Genomic DNA, 18249 nt, shown 5'->3' on the forward strand with positions numbered 1-18249 from the left:
TTATTGTAACATGTAGCTGATCAGCGTGGTATGCAATGGAGGGAGAAAGGAACTGGCCAACCTAGCCCATAATCTCCTGGCCTAGTTGCCTTATAAGCGGTGCGTGCTTTGTTGGTATCACTTGTGAGGTTCAGACCTGTCTTTGGACAATTGACTAAATAACAACTTGGAAGAGTTAATTATAATCCATGATGGGGTTGCAATATATTTTCATAAATAATGTTATTCAGTTGTGCTTTGACATGACAATTGCGTGCACTATACATGCATAACTATGGAAAGTTAATACTAGCTTGACATTACTCACATATAGATGGATTAATTAATCACATGCTATTAAAACTTTGATAGAGACTTCCAAACTCGTTTAATGACCCCATAATAGAAGTTTATTTACTCTTCTTCCAGGATGTATTGCCTATGTTTAATTCTTTCAATTTGACTCTGCAGAAAGAGTCACCATGGATACAATTTTTGAAAGATTTGATGTCTGAGATGCTGCATAAATTACTCTGTCAGTTGGTAAAAACGGATGTATTGTCTGGTCCTAATCTTACAACTGTTTATATGCATAGAGCTAATCAACTAGAAAATTCATAATTGTTTATTGGTTAGACAGCTTCTCACAAAGCTAATAGATAATGGAAGTATTAGAGAAAGTCAGGCCAATACTTTTTTTGAGGGGGTGAGGTCTTTCTTTTCTACTTCCAACAAGTATTTTCAAGTGAATTTACCATTCAATGATAATGTTTGTAATAGCACATTTGCCAATGTAAATAACGTGGGAAGTAACTTTGACCAAGTCCACATCTGTGGATTAACAGTTAGCGTGGGTTCGAATCCCGGTTGGGGCAAGTTGCCTGGTTGAGGTTTTTTTCCGGGATTTTCCTTAACTCAATATGAGCAAATACTGGGTAACTATTGGTGCTGTACCCCAGACTCATTTAACCGGCATTATCCCCTTCATTTCATTCAGATGCTAAATAACCTGAGATGTTGATACAGGGTTGTAAAATAACTCACTAAAAAACTTGGACCAAATTCATTATTTTTGCAATAGATATAAAAGCGCTCGTCACTTCTCAGATGATATGAATTGTTTGTATGATAAGTTTATGCTTTACAAATGTAAACAGAAGGATCTAACAAATAATTCCCAATGTTCCGATTCTGAGAAATGTGGAACAGTCTATGCAAAGAATTGAAATGTACTGGCAGTCCAAAGTATGAGAAGTTATGCAAAGTTGTACAATTTGTTATGACATTACCCCACAGTAATGCAACAGAATAGAGTTTTTTTGTGTACACAAAATAAATCTCAATTTCGTTCCTCAATGAAGATAGACTGACCCTCTCTTTCATTGTTTGTTTGTTTAGTCAACTGTCCGAAAACAAGTCTGAACCTCACAAGTGATACCAAGAAGGCACTACTTGTGAGGCAACTAGATCAGGAGATAATGGGTATGGTGACCAGTTCCTTTCCCCCTGCATTGCTTATATTGCTGACTAGCTACATATTACACTAGTCAGACTTCAAATGCATACAGACAGTTGTTCTTCCTCTAACACATATAGTGAAGTGAGATGTACTGCCTGATAATAGATGTAGATGTTCATATCAGCCAGAACCTCAATCAGAGGACATCTCTTTCACTGTACGTTGCAAATTAAACTATGAGGGAAAGTGCTATGAAGAAATCAGATATGTCACTAAAGAGTATAATAAAAGTAATTCATAGTAATTTGGCTGTATATGTTGTGTGTTTCACATTTTCAAAGCTGAATAATTTGTTATTGTATGTAAGGTAATGTATTTACTTATAATTGTTCTTATGAAAGCAATAATTAGTGGTGTCAGCTTTTTTTTGTCAGTTTTTCAGCTTATTTCAGCATTTTAACTTTGTAGCCCTGTTTTCTTCATTTGTTTTCTAATATGCTGGTAAACGTCTGTGATGTTATTAACATTTTTATGTGAAATATTAGATTTGCAGTTTAGTATGTGGTGTAAATTCATAGTTGAATCTTCTCTGCAGAGAACACATTTTGATGATAGAGTATAAATTCCAATTCTAAAGAGATGCGCTGCCAATAGTCAAGTCCAGTTACTAATCTGAAGATAACTGCTGCTGTTCTTGGGGAATTAAAATAAAATATTTATTATTTCAAATTTAGGGACAATATTTATTTCCACTAACTTCTATTATTTTTATTATTTAATATTGTCCGTTTTTAATTTTTCTTTATCAATAACTTTGCTAAATAATATGAAATCTCAGAATAGTCGGAATGAAATTTTTGTTGGATTGTTTTTTTTTTTTTATTTATGCATTAAAGACATCCGCTCAAAGAATTTGAATGACCACAAAGGTCCTGAATACAATAAACATGTACAACATGTGATTTGAAACATTAAAGAAAAAAGAAAGCTAATTGTTGAAGCCAAATATATAAGTGAATTAATTGAAATAGAGATGATGATGTGATATTTGAAGAGAATCCTTGATAATATTTATATGAAGAGACATTACATAATCAAAAGGAATGTGAAGTTCCTGAAGATAATTCCATGTAAATTTTGTAATAGAACCTCTACTGCCAAACAGCAAACCAATGACAGACCATTGTTTAAGAGGGATGTTGTACTTTTGAGAAAGATACGGCAAACAAGGTTCATATATAAACTTCTTCTCAATATCAACTTCGGTGGCCTGATTTAGGTTCCTTTTGAAACGGATGGTGGGTCAATAACAAGAGCCCGTTTTAAGCATCCGTTAATAACAATAATGTCTGCCCGTCTGAAAGACCCATCTGATGATACACACTGTACTTCCTCATGAATCTCCCAATTTAAAGTTTTTAACGATGCCACCAAAGCATGTCGTACATGTACCCAGTGCATGTAGATTTAAAAAATACCTCCTATGATTTAATATGGAGACTAAACCTACGAGTGTCCCGCGCTGTGGTGTCGTGGTCTGAGACATCCTGCCTGGGATTCGTGTTATGGAATGCACGCTGTTTCTAGCTCTCATGGGGCAAGAAATTTTCTCATTAGATTTCGGTAAGTGTATGGAACCGGTGCCCACCCAGCATCGTGATGCACTTGGGGAGCTACGGTAGGTAGCAAAGTCCGGTTGCGAAAGCCAGGTATAACAGCTGTGAGGATCATCGTACTAACCACATGATACCTCCATTCTGGTTGGATGATCGTCCTCTGCTTCGGCATGTGGGTGTGAGGCCAGCAGCCAGCTGGTCAGTCTAGGCCCTTCACGGGCTGTAGCACCACAGAATATTATTGAACCTACGAGTATTTAAAAAATTGTCACATCTAGACATTAAAGGAAGAATACTCAAGTGGGTATACTACATTATAAATCAAACATTTGAGAGCCACTTGAAGACTTGCAATGCACTATCTGCAGAAGACACTGTAGCCCAGAATTATTGGAGAGCATGAATGCTAATGGCTTCATTGCTAGATGCAAGACACTGAAACAACAACAACATTTTATACCACCAAATTTACGAATAGTTTTTCAAAATATAAGTTATAAAAAAAGAAGTACTTCGAAATTCAGTATTAAGTACATTACTATTTGATATTATGTGTAAATCATATCTAGTTTTTCAAAATATAAATTATCAAAATAGGAGTCCTTCAAGGTTCAATAATAAGTACAATACTATTTGACAGTAAGAGTAATCACCTTTTCTTTACTTACTTACAAATGACTTTTAAGGAACCTGCAGGTTCTAACATAAGCCTGCCATCGGTTCCTATCCTGTGCAAGATTAATCCAATCTCTACCATCATATCCCATCTCCCTCAAATCCATGTTGATATTATCTTCCCATCTACGTCTCGGCCTTCCCAAAGGTCTTTTTCCCTCCAATCACCTTTTCTTTAGTTTTTCAAAATATAAATTACCAAAACAGGAGCCCTTCAAGGTTCACTATTAAGTGTAATACTATTTGGTAGTATAATTAAAGACTTTTCCTCTAAATTGCAACAAATATTAAGAATTCAAACAGATGAATTAGTTTTATGGAATTAATTGCCAAGAAAACATTCCAAAATAATTTTCCTTAAAAGAAATATAGTCGGTACAAATGTACATTAATGGATCTGTACAATTGCATTCTTTTATAAAAAAAATTTTCTGTAATATGTGATAACACAGGTTTCCTTAACCAAAAGATATCTTCTTTCTCCAGTTCTCTCGATCTAGCCAGTCTTCATCTCTCAGGTTTCTTTTCTGCATAATCTTCTTTATTTCCTCTGCCCATATGGGTTGTGGTCTATCTCTCTTCTGGTTTTCAAATTAGTGCTTCTCTATTTAATCTAATATACAAGGTGGAAGGGAACCTATTACATTAATTGACAGGGGTAATAGGTCAATTCAATACGAACAAATTTTTTGGTATGTCTAATAGTTTTGAGAACACGAAATGTAACACATTGCAACTTTGCAAAGAATAGCAGTGCTCTTAGAGGTCAATGCTTTAGTGGGGGTGAGTGTAACTTCACTCCACAAGACTTGCGAAAGGAGAATGTAAAGAAAAATATCTCATCAGATACATTTCGATCAAATTACTACACGGTTATTTAGTGATGGGATTGGTTATAGCGAGACGAGGCCGAAAATTCGCCATAGATTATCTGACATTTATCTTACGGTTGGGGAAAACCTCGGAAAAAATCAAGTAATTAGCCCAAGTTGAAATAGAACCTGTGCCCAAGTGCAACTCCAGGTTGGCAGGCAAGCACTTTAACTGACTGAGCTACACTAGTGGCTATAGTCTGTTATAGTAGCAGTATTATGATAGCCACTGTTTACGCATACTAAATAATGTATTTTTTTTTTTCAAGTTTTTAACTTGCCCTCACTTACATTACAATATTTGACATTTACATGAACCACTGACATAGACGTCAGGAACATCAGAGACTGTACTGGAACTCTCATGACCAGTGGAAGATCTTACACTAGATAAGATTATGGCCTTGTAAAACTGCAGTGATTGAAGATCTTCCCATGTTGGACCAAAGTTTTTGATGTCTTTAGTTTTAGTAAAAAAAAAAAAAAAAAAATTCCTTTACTCACTGTGTTAGGACTCATTTGAGCCGTGAATTTATCCCTTTTACACAGACTTTGATACTTCTCACAAGGGACACCTTTGACCTCGAATGATCGAAACTGCACGAAAACCTGCTTAAAATAACACTTGATCATAAACAAAACAGTGGTGTGTGTCATTTCCATGCAAAATGTTGCATTCTACCTCAAGTGACATTTTAATAGAGAGAAAGTAACAAGATATCAATACCATAGGAGGTAAATTATACATAATTCAATGACATCAGTGTATCATTACATTTTTCAATCAACAGTGCCAAAAACTCTCTGCTTAAAGAACTTATAATAGTGCAAAACACACATATACAGCAGTACCACACACCTGAGATTCAAGGAAACTATGATAAAGGATTTCGGTCCATACACTTCGGAAGAAATAAGCGACGACTTGCTATCTCTTTTTAAAATGGATCCTCCTGCTCTTGGAAAAAAGTTATATTGGTAAGGCATAGGACTGTCTGTCTGAAGAAGAATAATGAAAAGCGAAATAAGTAGAAGATTATGATGATTGATGATTATGAAGAGAGTCAGCCTAGGTAGCTTAGTTGGTATAGCACTGGCCTTCTATGCTCGAGGTTGCGGGTTCGATCTCAACCCAAGTCAATGACATTTAAGTAAGTGTACTTAAATGCGACAGGCTCATGTCAGTATATGTACTGGCATGTAAAAGAACTCCTGCGGGACAAAATTCCGGTGACGCTGGTATAACCTTGGCAGTTGCGAGCATTGTTAAGTAAACCATAATTAATTAATCATGAAGAGAAATTGGATGCCTAAGAAGTAAAGTGAAATTTTTATGTCGGAAATTTTGATGTTTGTGTTAATATGCATAGTTTGCAAAATTCATTAATAAAGTTACTTATAACATTCAGTTGTTATTTTCAGTTTTTAAATTCATAATTAATTGAAGGGTTGAATGAATAAAGGTGTCGTGCTACAAAAAGTAAGTTTTGAGTAACTGAAGGATAAAACTGTTAGCTTTACATTAAACAATAGAGCAGTGTAACATAACTATCATCTACAGAGTATAACTGCTGTTAATGGATAGACATCTATGGAATCCATTTCACAATAAAATTTGATACATAACACTTTCATTAAAGGAGAAACAAAGATTTATTTATGACTGTAACACAATACCATCATACATTCTACCCTTAAATTCCTTAATATGTTTACAGTTATCTACTAGATTATATAAATATAACAGTGCTAGAAGTAGGTATCTTACTTAGGTCCTAATTTTGACTATATTTTTGAAAACTTCAGTTTTACAATATACACTCCAAAAAGAAGTCCCAAAGGTATCTAAACAATCAGTCATCGATTTTATTATTCTATATAAATACTTCTAATTTCAAAATAAACATTAAAATCAGTTTCCTGTAAAATGATGAAATTTGCAGTTACATATAGTCCATTTGGCCATTGATAGATTCTGCCCACGTCAAATTTTAAACTGTAGTCACATGACTCGTTAATGGTGGGAGAAGAGCCACATGATGCTTCAAAACTATGACAACCAAAAGAACTTTGCATACGAATTAGGCTATAAGATTTCTTTTACACAAATTAGAAATCATTGCAAAGGGGTATATAGTGATGATGTTACTAGAAATATATGTTTGTTATTTTAACAATCTGTAACTTTCCTATTAACTGCTTACTTACAAGTTGTAAATTCTAATTTTGTGATTCTTGCTCGGTTAACTACGAAAGATTAAAATTAAACATTATCCATTTATAATTTCATGTGTAATAAGCTAAATAATATATAATAGCTACACTACCTTATTCGCAGTCCAAGAATGGAGTTCCACATTCATCTTCATCTGTATCTTCTTCTTCCTCCCCTGAATCGTCCTCATCATAATCAGCTCCTAAGTTTATGATGAACTGATCTATGATTCAATCTGTTAATTGATCTCATTCTCAGTAGAAATTCTCCATCTTTCTGTCGTAATTGAATGTAGCTATACTGTCCTGAAATATTTCTAACAAATGTCCTGTTGTAAATTTTGTGTTCCTTTTTCGTACAAAATCCTTTACCTGTGCCCAAATAAGTTCGATGGGACTAAACTCACAGTGGCAAGGAGGTAAACGAATCACACTATGTCCAAATTCTTCTGCAATTTTATCTATTTCACATGTTTTGAATCCCTGCTTGTACAACTTTATGATTTCATTTCAACCTTCTTCGTTATTGGCATGAACTGCAATAATTCGAGACTCCTTTCCAATTGGTGTTTGTAACCCTTCTTTATCATCTTCAGTAACCCACATTTTATCTCATGTAAGATTAACGTTCACCCAAGTTTCATCTAGAAATATTATAGGTCTTCCCGTTTCCCGCAGATCTTTAATCTTACTTGTATATAAAAATTAATTTCTCTTTGCTATGATGTCGGTGAAATTTCCTGTTATTGTTTGTTTTGTAATGAAACCCTATTTCATGCATGATTTTCCAAAGAGACCATCGACTAAGTTTTAGGTGAACAAGCTTCTCCTTATAAGCAGAAAAAATGTCATTTAAACTGGGAATAAACTCTTCCTTGTACAAACTTAATACTAGCCATTACAATGCTTCACTATCAAAATTACTAATATTTGTTTTTTTGCTTTCACGGGATCTCTTCTTAGCAGAACTTTTCAAGGATCCGCCTGTTTGTTTCTCACTTAAAATTTTTCCGATTTCACTTCTAGACAATCCAGTAGCTTTTGTTGTTCTTTCCCATACATTGGTAACGGATATTAAAGACCTGCCACATTTAGCGTTCTCATATTCACTCTCGAAATACGCATGGATACGGCACACGAGTTCTTTTATATCCGAATGTAATGGCTTACCCCTTGGTCCAAATAAACATATAATAAAAATTAAACAAAATAAAAACAACACTTAGATTAGCAGGTCCATTCTGCCTCACTTTAAATACTGGTATTGTAGCTAATAAATCACTATATTAAATCGACTTAACTAAACACTTCACACTTCGGCACACGAACACAGAACTGTAACAAATGAGAGAGAATACGAGCTTGCAAAGTCACTGACCAACTACAGCAACTTAAAAGAATTAAAGGTTTTTGACTTTCCTATAGAAGGGTAGCAACCAACCACTGCCCACCCTCTCCCTCGCAAAAGAAACCTTCAGATGTTTGGTGAGCAGAGTCCATAAACTCGCCAAATATAGTATAGTTGTAATATTAAAGTAGTGATATTATAGCGTAATTTTAAATAGAGATACTAATATCCTTTGTTACAATTTACTTAGAAACTGCATGAAAACTTCTGTCAAAATAGCAGTGAGATGTCATGAATATTTTCTCTGAAAAGTGAATTAGGAACATTTTAAGTCACTCTTACCCTATTTCACAATAAATAATTGTGTAATAAAATGTATTTTATTTTAATAAAACTTAGTCCCAGTACTACTTGCACGAAAATCTGAAATGTGATATCTTTCTCTACTTAATCTGAAAGATGTTTAAGAGAAAGGAGGTTAAAAATGTAAGATCTATTTGACGACCATGCTTATTGCATTTAAGTGTTCATCGTCTTTGTATCAGTTGAGTTGCATGTCAGAAAATGTGTTTGTATTATTAGAGCTGTTCTTATTTTAGGTAAACCAAAGGAAACGACTTACCATCTAATTTTCACAATCATGTCGTATAATGTACTGGCCCAAGATTTGTTGCGGGGTCATACCTACCTTTATCATGAGCATAAGTCTGAAGCCCTCACATGGGAACATCGCAGCAAGCTTTTGCTTACTGAGATTAAAGAAGCAAATGCTGAGGTATGTACATGTGTGTTCTATTTACTTCTACATAATTGTATGTATTCGTAATTAAGAAATTTTATTAAAAAATTTAAAATTATGAAACATTAGAAAAATATTTTCTGAAATTATACTGGAATAAGTCTGGCATATGAAATGTTTAAATATAATCTTTGTTTTTCGTAGTAGTTTGGGAATAATCGTGTTGTAGGTATATTGTATTTGAATGGATTAATAAAAAAGTTCCACAAGATAGGACAGAATTCAAAAGAATCTCCTTCCTCTATTGGACATTTCTTTATATTGTGACTTTTATTTCACACAACAATGTTGCTTTTATTCACAACAATAATGACTTTCTATAACTGAATTTAAATACTCCCGTCAACAATGGGTATTTCACTCCACACAGCAACACAGTAGTCGTTATTGCACTCCACAGACGACGATGACAATTCACTTGAATTATTGAGAACAACAATGTGCTGCTAATCTCAACTAATGTTCACAGAGCACTATTTACGAAACAAAATTGTCAGTTCTCAGTCCACAGTTCGTTGCCTTGGCTAGTTCTTCTAGCTCATTCACTCAAGTTCACAGTATTCGAACCCAAGACTTCCAGAGACAGTCCACTGCACTCGAACTCAAGACTTCCGGATACGCCGCACTCGCAGTCCTCCTCAAGTCGAACCCAGGTCTCGAAGGCTGGCTTCCTAGCTCGTCCACTGCTGCTTGACAAGACTGACTCGCTGTTCTAAACTGAACTGGCTTCTCTTCGCGTCCTGTATTTATTACTAAATTACACGTGCTCGTCTTTTCGATTTCTAGACGTTTTGTTACAACAACGGCTCGCGTAACTTTTCGAAACTTCCAGCTTCCCCCTCTTGCTTCGCGCCGGCCAGTCTTCCTTTACATCCATCGCAGTCAGTTTTTCTTCCCCTCTCGGCATGCAGACGTTCCCCTTACATCTGTCCCCTCCAGACCTGCGCGGCTGCAGCTTCCTTACCCTTTCGCCGCGCCGCCTGTCCTCTCGCGCGCCCTGCCCTGCATGATAGACTCCCGGCTGTCACAATATTTATACGGGTCATCAGACTTAGCCTCCTCCAGAATCTCTGTTTTCCCAAGATTTTTCATTCATCACTATAGTCCATTCCATTCCTCTTGGATTTAAGTTCTCTCTTATGTAGTCCAACTACTATATATCATTCTTAATCTTCCCATTGTGCGCTTCTTATTCTCTATTGTCATCTCCAATGTTCGTTCCTCTTGGTAACCTCTCCGGTACCATCCTTTTTACATGTTCAAACGATTGTAAACTCTTTTCCTCAATGTACTCTTGCAATGGTTTAATACCAACTTGATCTCTAATCTCTCTATTACTAATTCTATCCCTTCTAATCTAGAGGTGGGCAATGCTGAATTAGGGGATTGCTTGTCAGGGTGATGTACTTCGGGGACTTAGTCTCTGGTACCTCCAAAGTAGTGGTTAAGGTCTAATAAGAATCCTGAAAGAATAGGTAAAGGGAAAGGGGCTCCAGTGAAGCTGTGACAGGTCCAGGAAGCTGACAGTGGATTTAAGTATGCTTTCAAGATTTTAAAAGAATAAAAGGGAAAATTAGGAAAATGATAACAGAAGAGAAAAATCTAAAGTTTGGAAAAGACGTGTTCCACTGTGAAAAGCTACTTGGGTGATAAACAAACCACAGAAGCATGTAAGATATTGTAACTTTTATAAAACAATGTGACTTTTATTTCTACCTTTAACCACACACCTGTCAACAATGTGTATTCCACTCAACACAGCAACACAGTAGTCGTTATTGCACTCCACAGAACGACAATGACAATACATGGGTATTATTGAGAAGAAGAACAGTGCACTCCTAATTTCGACTAATGTTCACAAGCACTATGTGCAGAACAAAACTGTCATTTCTCAGTTCACAGTTCGTTCGCTCTGGCTAGTTCTTCTAGCTCACTCACTCAAGTTCACTGTACGTCGAATCCAAGCCTTCCAGATACAGTTCACTGCACTGCGAACCCAAGACTTCCGGATATGCCGCACTTGCCTGGACGCTGCCACAGTTATGGACCTACTCAAGTTCAGTGCACCTTGAACTCAGATCCTCTGGATACGTCTCCCTTGTCCAAGACAAGACTTGAAGGCTGACTGAAGACTAACTAACTCCTCTGAAGACTGCTCGCGCTTTTATTATTAAATCATAACATCTCGAAACTTCTATCCGCGTGGCTTACAGAATCTTCGGGAGAGAACTGCTTCCAGATGTTTTCCCCTGCTCTCTCCGCTCCTCGTCGTCTCGTAGTTTTCCTTCCCCTCACTCCATACCGCGCTTCAGCGCCTACCGAAGCTCGAGTTTTGTTTCCCTGCGCCTTCCTTTCTGCTGGATGCGCACTCACACACCCAAGGCAACCAGACACGACCAAAACGCTCCAGACAGGTACCACAATGTTAAATAATCTAAGAAAAAGTTATAAAAGAAGATAATAGTTAAATTCCATACTTATTGACAAATGGGAAATATATTTTAAAGAAGTTCTGAAAGAAAACAATGCATCATGACTTGGGAGATCAAAAAAGTGAATTAGAAGCTTTAAATGAGATAGCAGTAAAAATAAGAGCATGTGGGGTTGGAGGGTTTTTCAAAAGTATTGCATTATTGCAATAATTAAAATTGAATAAGAAGATTTTGGACATAAAGCTCAGACACATCAAGTCTTATATTTAGAAAGGAATATTTTTATGCAAACATAATATTTGTGACACTATTGTTACGCGAATTATGACGTCATAGAGAACACTTTTAAATGACACCTTTTTTTTTTTTAATATCATCTGAAAGAGCATGCTTTTTATGTAATATTTCACATGTTTTGTACAGAAGCACTATGGTTATGGTTATTATGGTAACAATTTTATTGTTATAATTATTTTGTTAGTCCCTGTGTTATGAGAGCAGTTTTATTGATGAAATCAACATGAAACAAGACATTCTTAACAGCTTCTTGAACTGCTTCGTGTTGAGCTAATGTGTTGTTCAGCTGGCACAATTCACAGACATGAACATACATCCTTTTAGCATTATTATAATTACATACCGGATTTATATGCACTAAAAGTTAATAATGGTACCCTATGCACTAGTGTGGATGTGATGTCTTTTGGGAAGTTTTAGGCCTGAACAAAACTCCAAAATCTAGGAATAGGAAGCTGAGTCACATGGACTGGAGAATGCATTGAGTAAACACATGCTGACATCTAAGTGGTGGTCATTAACAGTATATTGTCATATTGTTTTGATACTGTTAGGAATCATCTTAACAACAACTTTCACATCCCTGCGTGGTTTACTTTCTCCAGTGTATGTGAACCAGTTCTCTATTGTTGCATTTCAAAGTCTTGTAAAACTAGCCTAAAGCTCTCCGACTGGACACCACAACTGCTCCATATCAGTTTCCACTTTATGAAGTGGAAGTGACATCCTGTTACTGTCAGTACAACCTCAGTTGCCACATAGTTGTGGAGCGAGTTCAGATTAAGTCAAACACTTTGCAGTTTTCACCAGAATATTTATAATACGTGTATGATGGAGTATTTGAAATGCTCTTACACTGGCAATAATAGCGACAATAACACAGGACACAAAAGCAACTAGGTACCAGTACATACAATGCATGTGGTCTGGCATTGTAAGTTTGGCAACATTGTCCTCCCGAACAAGACAACATTGCACTGCGTTTGGTTGGTTTTGAGCGTGTTTCAAATCTCAGCACTGAGCAATTTGATGGCATCATGGTGTTCCGAATTTCAGCGAAGACGTTACTGATGCTCTAGTGCTGTCATACCAGTTCCATCTGCTGGCAGAGGTGGTGGCAGTATCCATCAGCCACCATCAGTGTATCTGATTGGTTCTTGTATGGGGTGGGAATTAACAGACGAATGACATGTTGTGTCATGGTGGTATGTTCTCCTGTGTTGTTTGTAATGAACACAATGTAAAAAAATATGTTAATGGCTAATGAACGAATATGTCAATGGATCAGTTATTACTACTGGTTCAAGAAATAAATTGTTTTTGCTCTCTTTTCTTTGAGTGAGATGACAGTATGAAAATTTCGCAAAATCTTGCTAGCATAGCACATACAACAACTTGCACAGCCACCATGATAGCCATTGAACCCTCCAGCAGTTTTGTTCCTATTTCACTGCAGTGTGACGTCATTGATGTCCATAGGGCCAGTGAGATTTGGAATACACTGATTGTATTTCCAGTTTGTTTCTAGCAGATGAATTTTCGCATTATAAATTCTATTGAAAATTTATGTTCTCAGTGAATGAGTCAGTGCTGTACAAGCTACCTCCCTAGCCCACAATCACTCCTCGCCTACAGAATTACTTCCTGTTTCGTTGCTTTAAACATGGAATCTAACATAGTACACTCAGTGCATATTAATCCAATATCTAATATATAAAAGTGAATGTGGGTATGAATGTTCTCTATACAAATCTACATACTTTGACCAATATTTGCCAAAGCTCGCTCATGTTACAAACAGCGCACAGAAAGATCAGAGGCTATTGTATTCAGTATTGTAGGAGGTCATGCAGTGTCTCCAAATGTAAAACATTTTTCCTGTCGGTGTTGTGAGAAGACATGTATGGACCATGACCCCATCCTGTTCAAACCACTGCACAGTGGGCCAGAATCGACTCAAAATGGGACAAAATTATTTTATGTTTCTATTGTTTCCTTGGATGCATAAAATCAATAGTTATTCAATAGTTTTCACTTTTTCTTTAAGTTAAAAGCACTTTCACAACATAATAGTTTTTTATTCAATATCTGATTCCTCATCATTACATTTTCATTACTGACATTTTCTTCATGAATGGCACTTTCTTCTTCTTCCTCACTAGAGTCTTTCAATAGCTGTAATCCTTCCTTCCACAAGGGAGTTTTGTGTTTTCATGTGACTTTCTTGATATTTGAAATGAAAGGATCCGAAGATATGAGAAGGTTGTTGACTAAATCTGTCATTGTATTTTTACGAGAACTATTCCTTGTGTGGGGCTCTCGATATATTATTTTAATATCTTTATTATGAGCCTCCTGAACCTCCTCAGATAACTGCAATTGGAAGCAGAGCTGAGTTAATAATCTGGGACCCATGGATGAGAATTTTGTGTACGCTAGCTGGGAAGTTAAACTAGGGATACTTCTGAACGAACAATTTTGGATTTTCTAGCGTATATTGATACAAAGAATCAATTTTAATGTCTCTTCCGTTAGAAATTACTCGAAGAACAACTGCAAAACGTATAATTAAGTCTTTATCTATCCCGGTGATGGATATGTTAATTCAGGATTTGAGAAGAATCTTCTAGGAGTATTCCCGTTGCTTGAGGTTCCACTCTCTCCTGGTTTAGGTTTGTCCACAAGAAGTCCCATCTCATTTGGAAACCAACTATGAATTTCTTCCTTTCTCCTTTTCATAAATTCGTCTGGCTGTATGATCTAACAGACTCTGTAACTTCACTTCTGCACTTATTTCTGTCAGAGTAATATCACATAGATAGCAATGCAGCTTTGCTTCTCGAACTTCATTGTACGCTGGATATAAATCTACATTTCTACATTTTTCTTGTAGTCTCAATAAAGTGTACTGGTACTTAGATAATTTCGTATCCATTATCAGGGCTAAAACGTCATCACCATTATATTTTGCAACATTTTTTGCAGGAACCACTATGCTCGTTATATGCAGTTGGAATTTTTGCCGCATGGGTTGGTGTTCTTGCAGCATTTTCCATTAGTTTAGCTGCTTCTCTTTACCAGAAGCCTTCATACTTATCCGAGTAGCAAGAACAAGCGCAACAGGATCAGCAGCTTCTCTGAGATGTTCAGTTTTTCTCCTCTTGGTCTTCTTAGATGATTCAGAGAACATTTTTCTTGGATGACCAGAATGACTATACGACTATGAACATCCAGCCACATGTTGAACATGAAATTTATTACATGGGGCAGTTTAAATTCTTGATCCAGTGAACTGCCATATTTTTCTTCCTATTTATTTTTCATTCTGTAGCAATTCTGCTATCTTTTATTCAAATTACTGCAGAATGAACTATTTTTTGTTCTTTAATTCTGAAGAAAATCTTGTTGACAATTTTCACGTAATCCTAATTATGAAATAACAAACTCATGAACAGCTGTCTTATCATTATTATTTTGTAGCAAGGCTTCCATGATTTCACAGTGTAAAAAACAGCGGTCATCTGGAATAGTAATGAATAGACTTCGTGGAATTACCACGAGAATCGTAAGGTTTACTACGCACGCGGTATAGACTGTATGAGAAGGGGGCGTGCAACGCATGGAGTATACCTCTAATGTAAACAATGAGCAGTATACTGCGGTTACAATACAACCTGTATCCTGCATTCAAGAAATATAATGAATGATCATTGAAGTAGCAAATGTCTAAACATGTAAATACGCAATTATTTTGTAGTGAGATATATATATATATATATATATATATATATATATATATATATATATATATATATATATATATATTCTTAAAATTTAATGTAAGATACATCATCCTTGAATATATGCATTGCAGTGAAGAGTTACGTACATTTTGAGCGACTGCAAAATGAACCTCCTCCGATGGTCACTCAAACAGTTTTTATATTGGTAAAGTGTAATAGGTGCATATTTGAAGAACGGGAAGTCACTACTTTTTAGTACATCAACTTTAGACATCTTGTCTTGATCTGATAGTACATCATTTATAATACGAAGCTGTGAATAGGCAGGATTTTTAGCAATAATATTTCTCAACTTACATTTCACTTTTTCTGAAATTAGTGAATTGTTATTTTGGATAACGGTTTGTGATACTTTATCCACTATATTAAGGACGTCTGAGAGTTTTAGTTTAGACGATTCTAACAGGGTGATGCTTTTGGACACGATTTTAAAATTAGAATCAATGAACAGAATATCTTCCAATAGCTGTTCAGAAGGCAGTGATTTTACAGCTGCAACAGCGGAACTGCCTGTGCTATCCAATGCATCAGTTACCATTATTTTGCCATAATATTCTGCATAATAATTAACAGCATCCAACCACGTTTTCCAACGGGTCAAGACTGGCTGCGGGGGTAAGGGTATTCCAGGGGCAATTGTTTGGAACAGCAACACTCTCATTGTAGTATGTTTGATTGAATTCTTGTCTGCACTGAACAAATGTTAAGCTTTGACTATTCCAACCACAGTAATGCAAAAACAAGTGCTTATATAGATATGCATTAACTGTAGGTGCTTTATCTATTTGGACCGGTCACATCTCTTAACATGAACTGCTTATACTATGAGACCGGGAGGTCGCTTACCTCCTCTATACTACCGTACATCGGCAACCTGATTGCATGCTGCGTGTGGCAATTCAACGAAGTCTAGTAATGAATAATACTGTACGTAGGTATCTGAATTTTCGCACATTAATCAGAAAAGTGCAAGTAGCTGCAGCTGAATACGACTTTTCTGCAATCTATAGGGTCTGTTTAAACCATCAACACAAAAGTTTTCGTAACATCGAGTGACACTCACTTTATAACCCTCTTTAAATATTGAAAACTAAAATATATTAGCTTAAATTGCATTCCTCCAAGTTATCACAAATATTTACACTCTATATAAACCAATTCAAAATTACGTGTATTCCTAATAAAACCTACTCTTTGTTCTAACATTCTTAGCCATTGTTATTTCTTTATTCACAAATGTGACCACGTAACACACACCACTGTCTCAAGCGCACGGCCTAGGACTTACTGGTGCACTATCGCCTGGTTACAATAGCTCTCTTTCAAGGCTGTAGCCACAGTTGTTAAAACATGTTATCGATGATGCATCATGAGTTTACTACTCTCCAGGACCTCTACTATGAGTATACACTGTCAAAAGTATTGTAAAAAAAGTTCATTTTTTCAATTTTGTCCCATTTTTTACTCAGTCTGGCCCACTGTGCACTGGTTCTCCAGCTGATACTGATGTTACTGTAGTTCAGAAATGAGACAGTTAATTATTACCATATGTACATTAAAGTTCAAAAAGAATGGGCCGGCGACAAATGTGTAAGTTCCCAGAAACAGAACAGCGCTCATGCCGTCTCCTTGAAGCTCCAGTTCACAAGATGACACAATTAAACCCTGTAAATGTGCTGTATTTTATTGTAAAACATGTTATAAAATAAAACGAAGGGTTAATTCTAAAGTCTATCCAAGATAACCTGATAGGGACTCATCCCCTTTGCTACTGGCAGAGGGGAGAACACTACGGTCTATTTCAAAAACATTGCCCATATGAATTCATTACTCTGTAGTGTGTATCTTATACTATAATAACAATCTTACTAAAATATAAAAATAAGGCTGTGAGAAGTACGTCATATGTTCCATGTACGAAAGTTGAATTAATCTAACCAAAAATAAAAATATAGCCTACAGATGAAAAGTCAGCATTTAAAAAAATTACGTCAGAAAATAATACACAAGGGATATTTATATTTAATAACTAGGCCTACATATCTTTTCAGTCACTAATATCAATAGAGTCTGTTTTCCCGTCATTTCAGTCAGTTCTTCAAGAGTCATGGTAGGATATTGTTCCTTCAATGAATTAAACACATTAAAAATGCATCTCTTGTCCCCACTTCTTAATGCTGTACCGGGCTTATGTTTTACGATCGAGTTTTCTGCCATTACAAATCTCACTCACTAGGCCTATATAAGCCTACTGTACTGTTTAAACTGCACTGTTAACACTACAATTCGATAATATATTTATATTACTCGTAGATCTATATACACTGTATACGGTACACACACACACACACACACACACACACACACACACACACACAGGATGCGAATTAAGATTTCTGATGAGGTGGGGATAGAATCCTAGATAGAAAATATCACACATAAAATTATTATCCTCATTTGTTACGGCTCAACACTTGGTTGCACAGAATTTCTTGTCTTGCATCTTGATGATGATAATAATAATAATAATAATAATAATAATAATAATAATAATAATATCCATAAGCATGTTTAAGATGAGATGTGTAATTCCTAAGTTACTGATTGTTGTCAGCTTGCTGGTGATAATACATAAATATTATGAAGTATACTCGTATTAAAACAATTAGATTTTGTGAGGGGATGGGATAGAAGTTATTCCTGGCAGGGATGTTAATATGAATTTATGAGAGGAGGATAACTTTCCAACAGG

General features: G+C 35.8%; 1 protein-coding gene across 2 annotated transcripts in view; it reads left to right on the forward strand.

Annotated features, from left to right (window-relative positions):
* angel (protein) overlaps window positions 1-18249 on the forward strand; it is a 144319-nt gene that overhangs the window by 27600 nt on the left and 98470 nt on the right. For both annotated transcript variants that reach the window (XM_069831142.1, XM_069831143.1), the window contains exon 4: window positions 8763-8938. In XM_069831142.1, coding sequence (XP_069687243.1) covers window positions 8763-8938 — 176 coding nt within the window. The remainder of the gene's footprint in view (window positions 1-8762; window positions 8939-18249) is intronic.

The sequence above is a fragment of the Periplaneta americana genome, chromosome 7, assembly GCF_040183065.1.
Source record: "Periplaneta americana isolate PAMFEO1 chromosome 7, P.americana_PAMFEO1_priV1, whole genome shotgun sequence".
NCBI classification, from domain to species: domain Eukaryota; kingdom Metazoa; phylum Arthropoda; class Insecta; order Blattodea; family Blattidae; genus Periplaneta; species Periplaneta americana.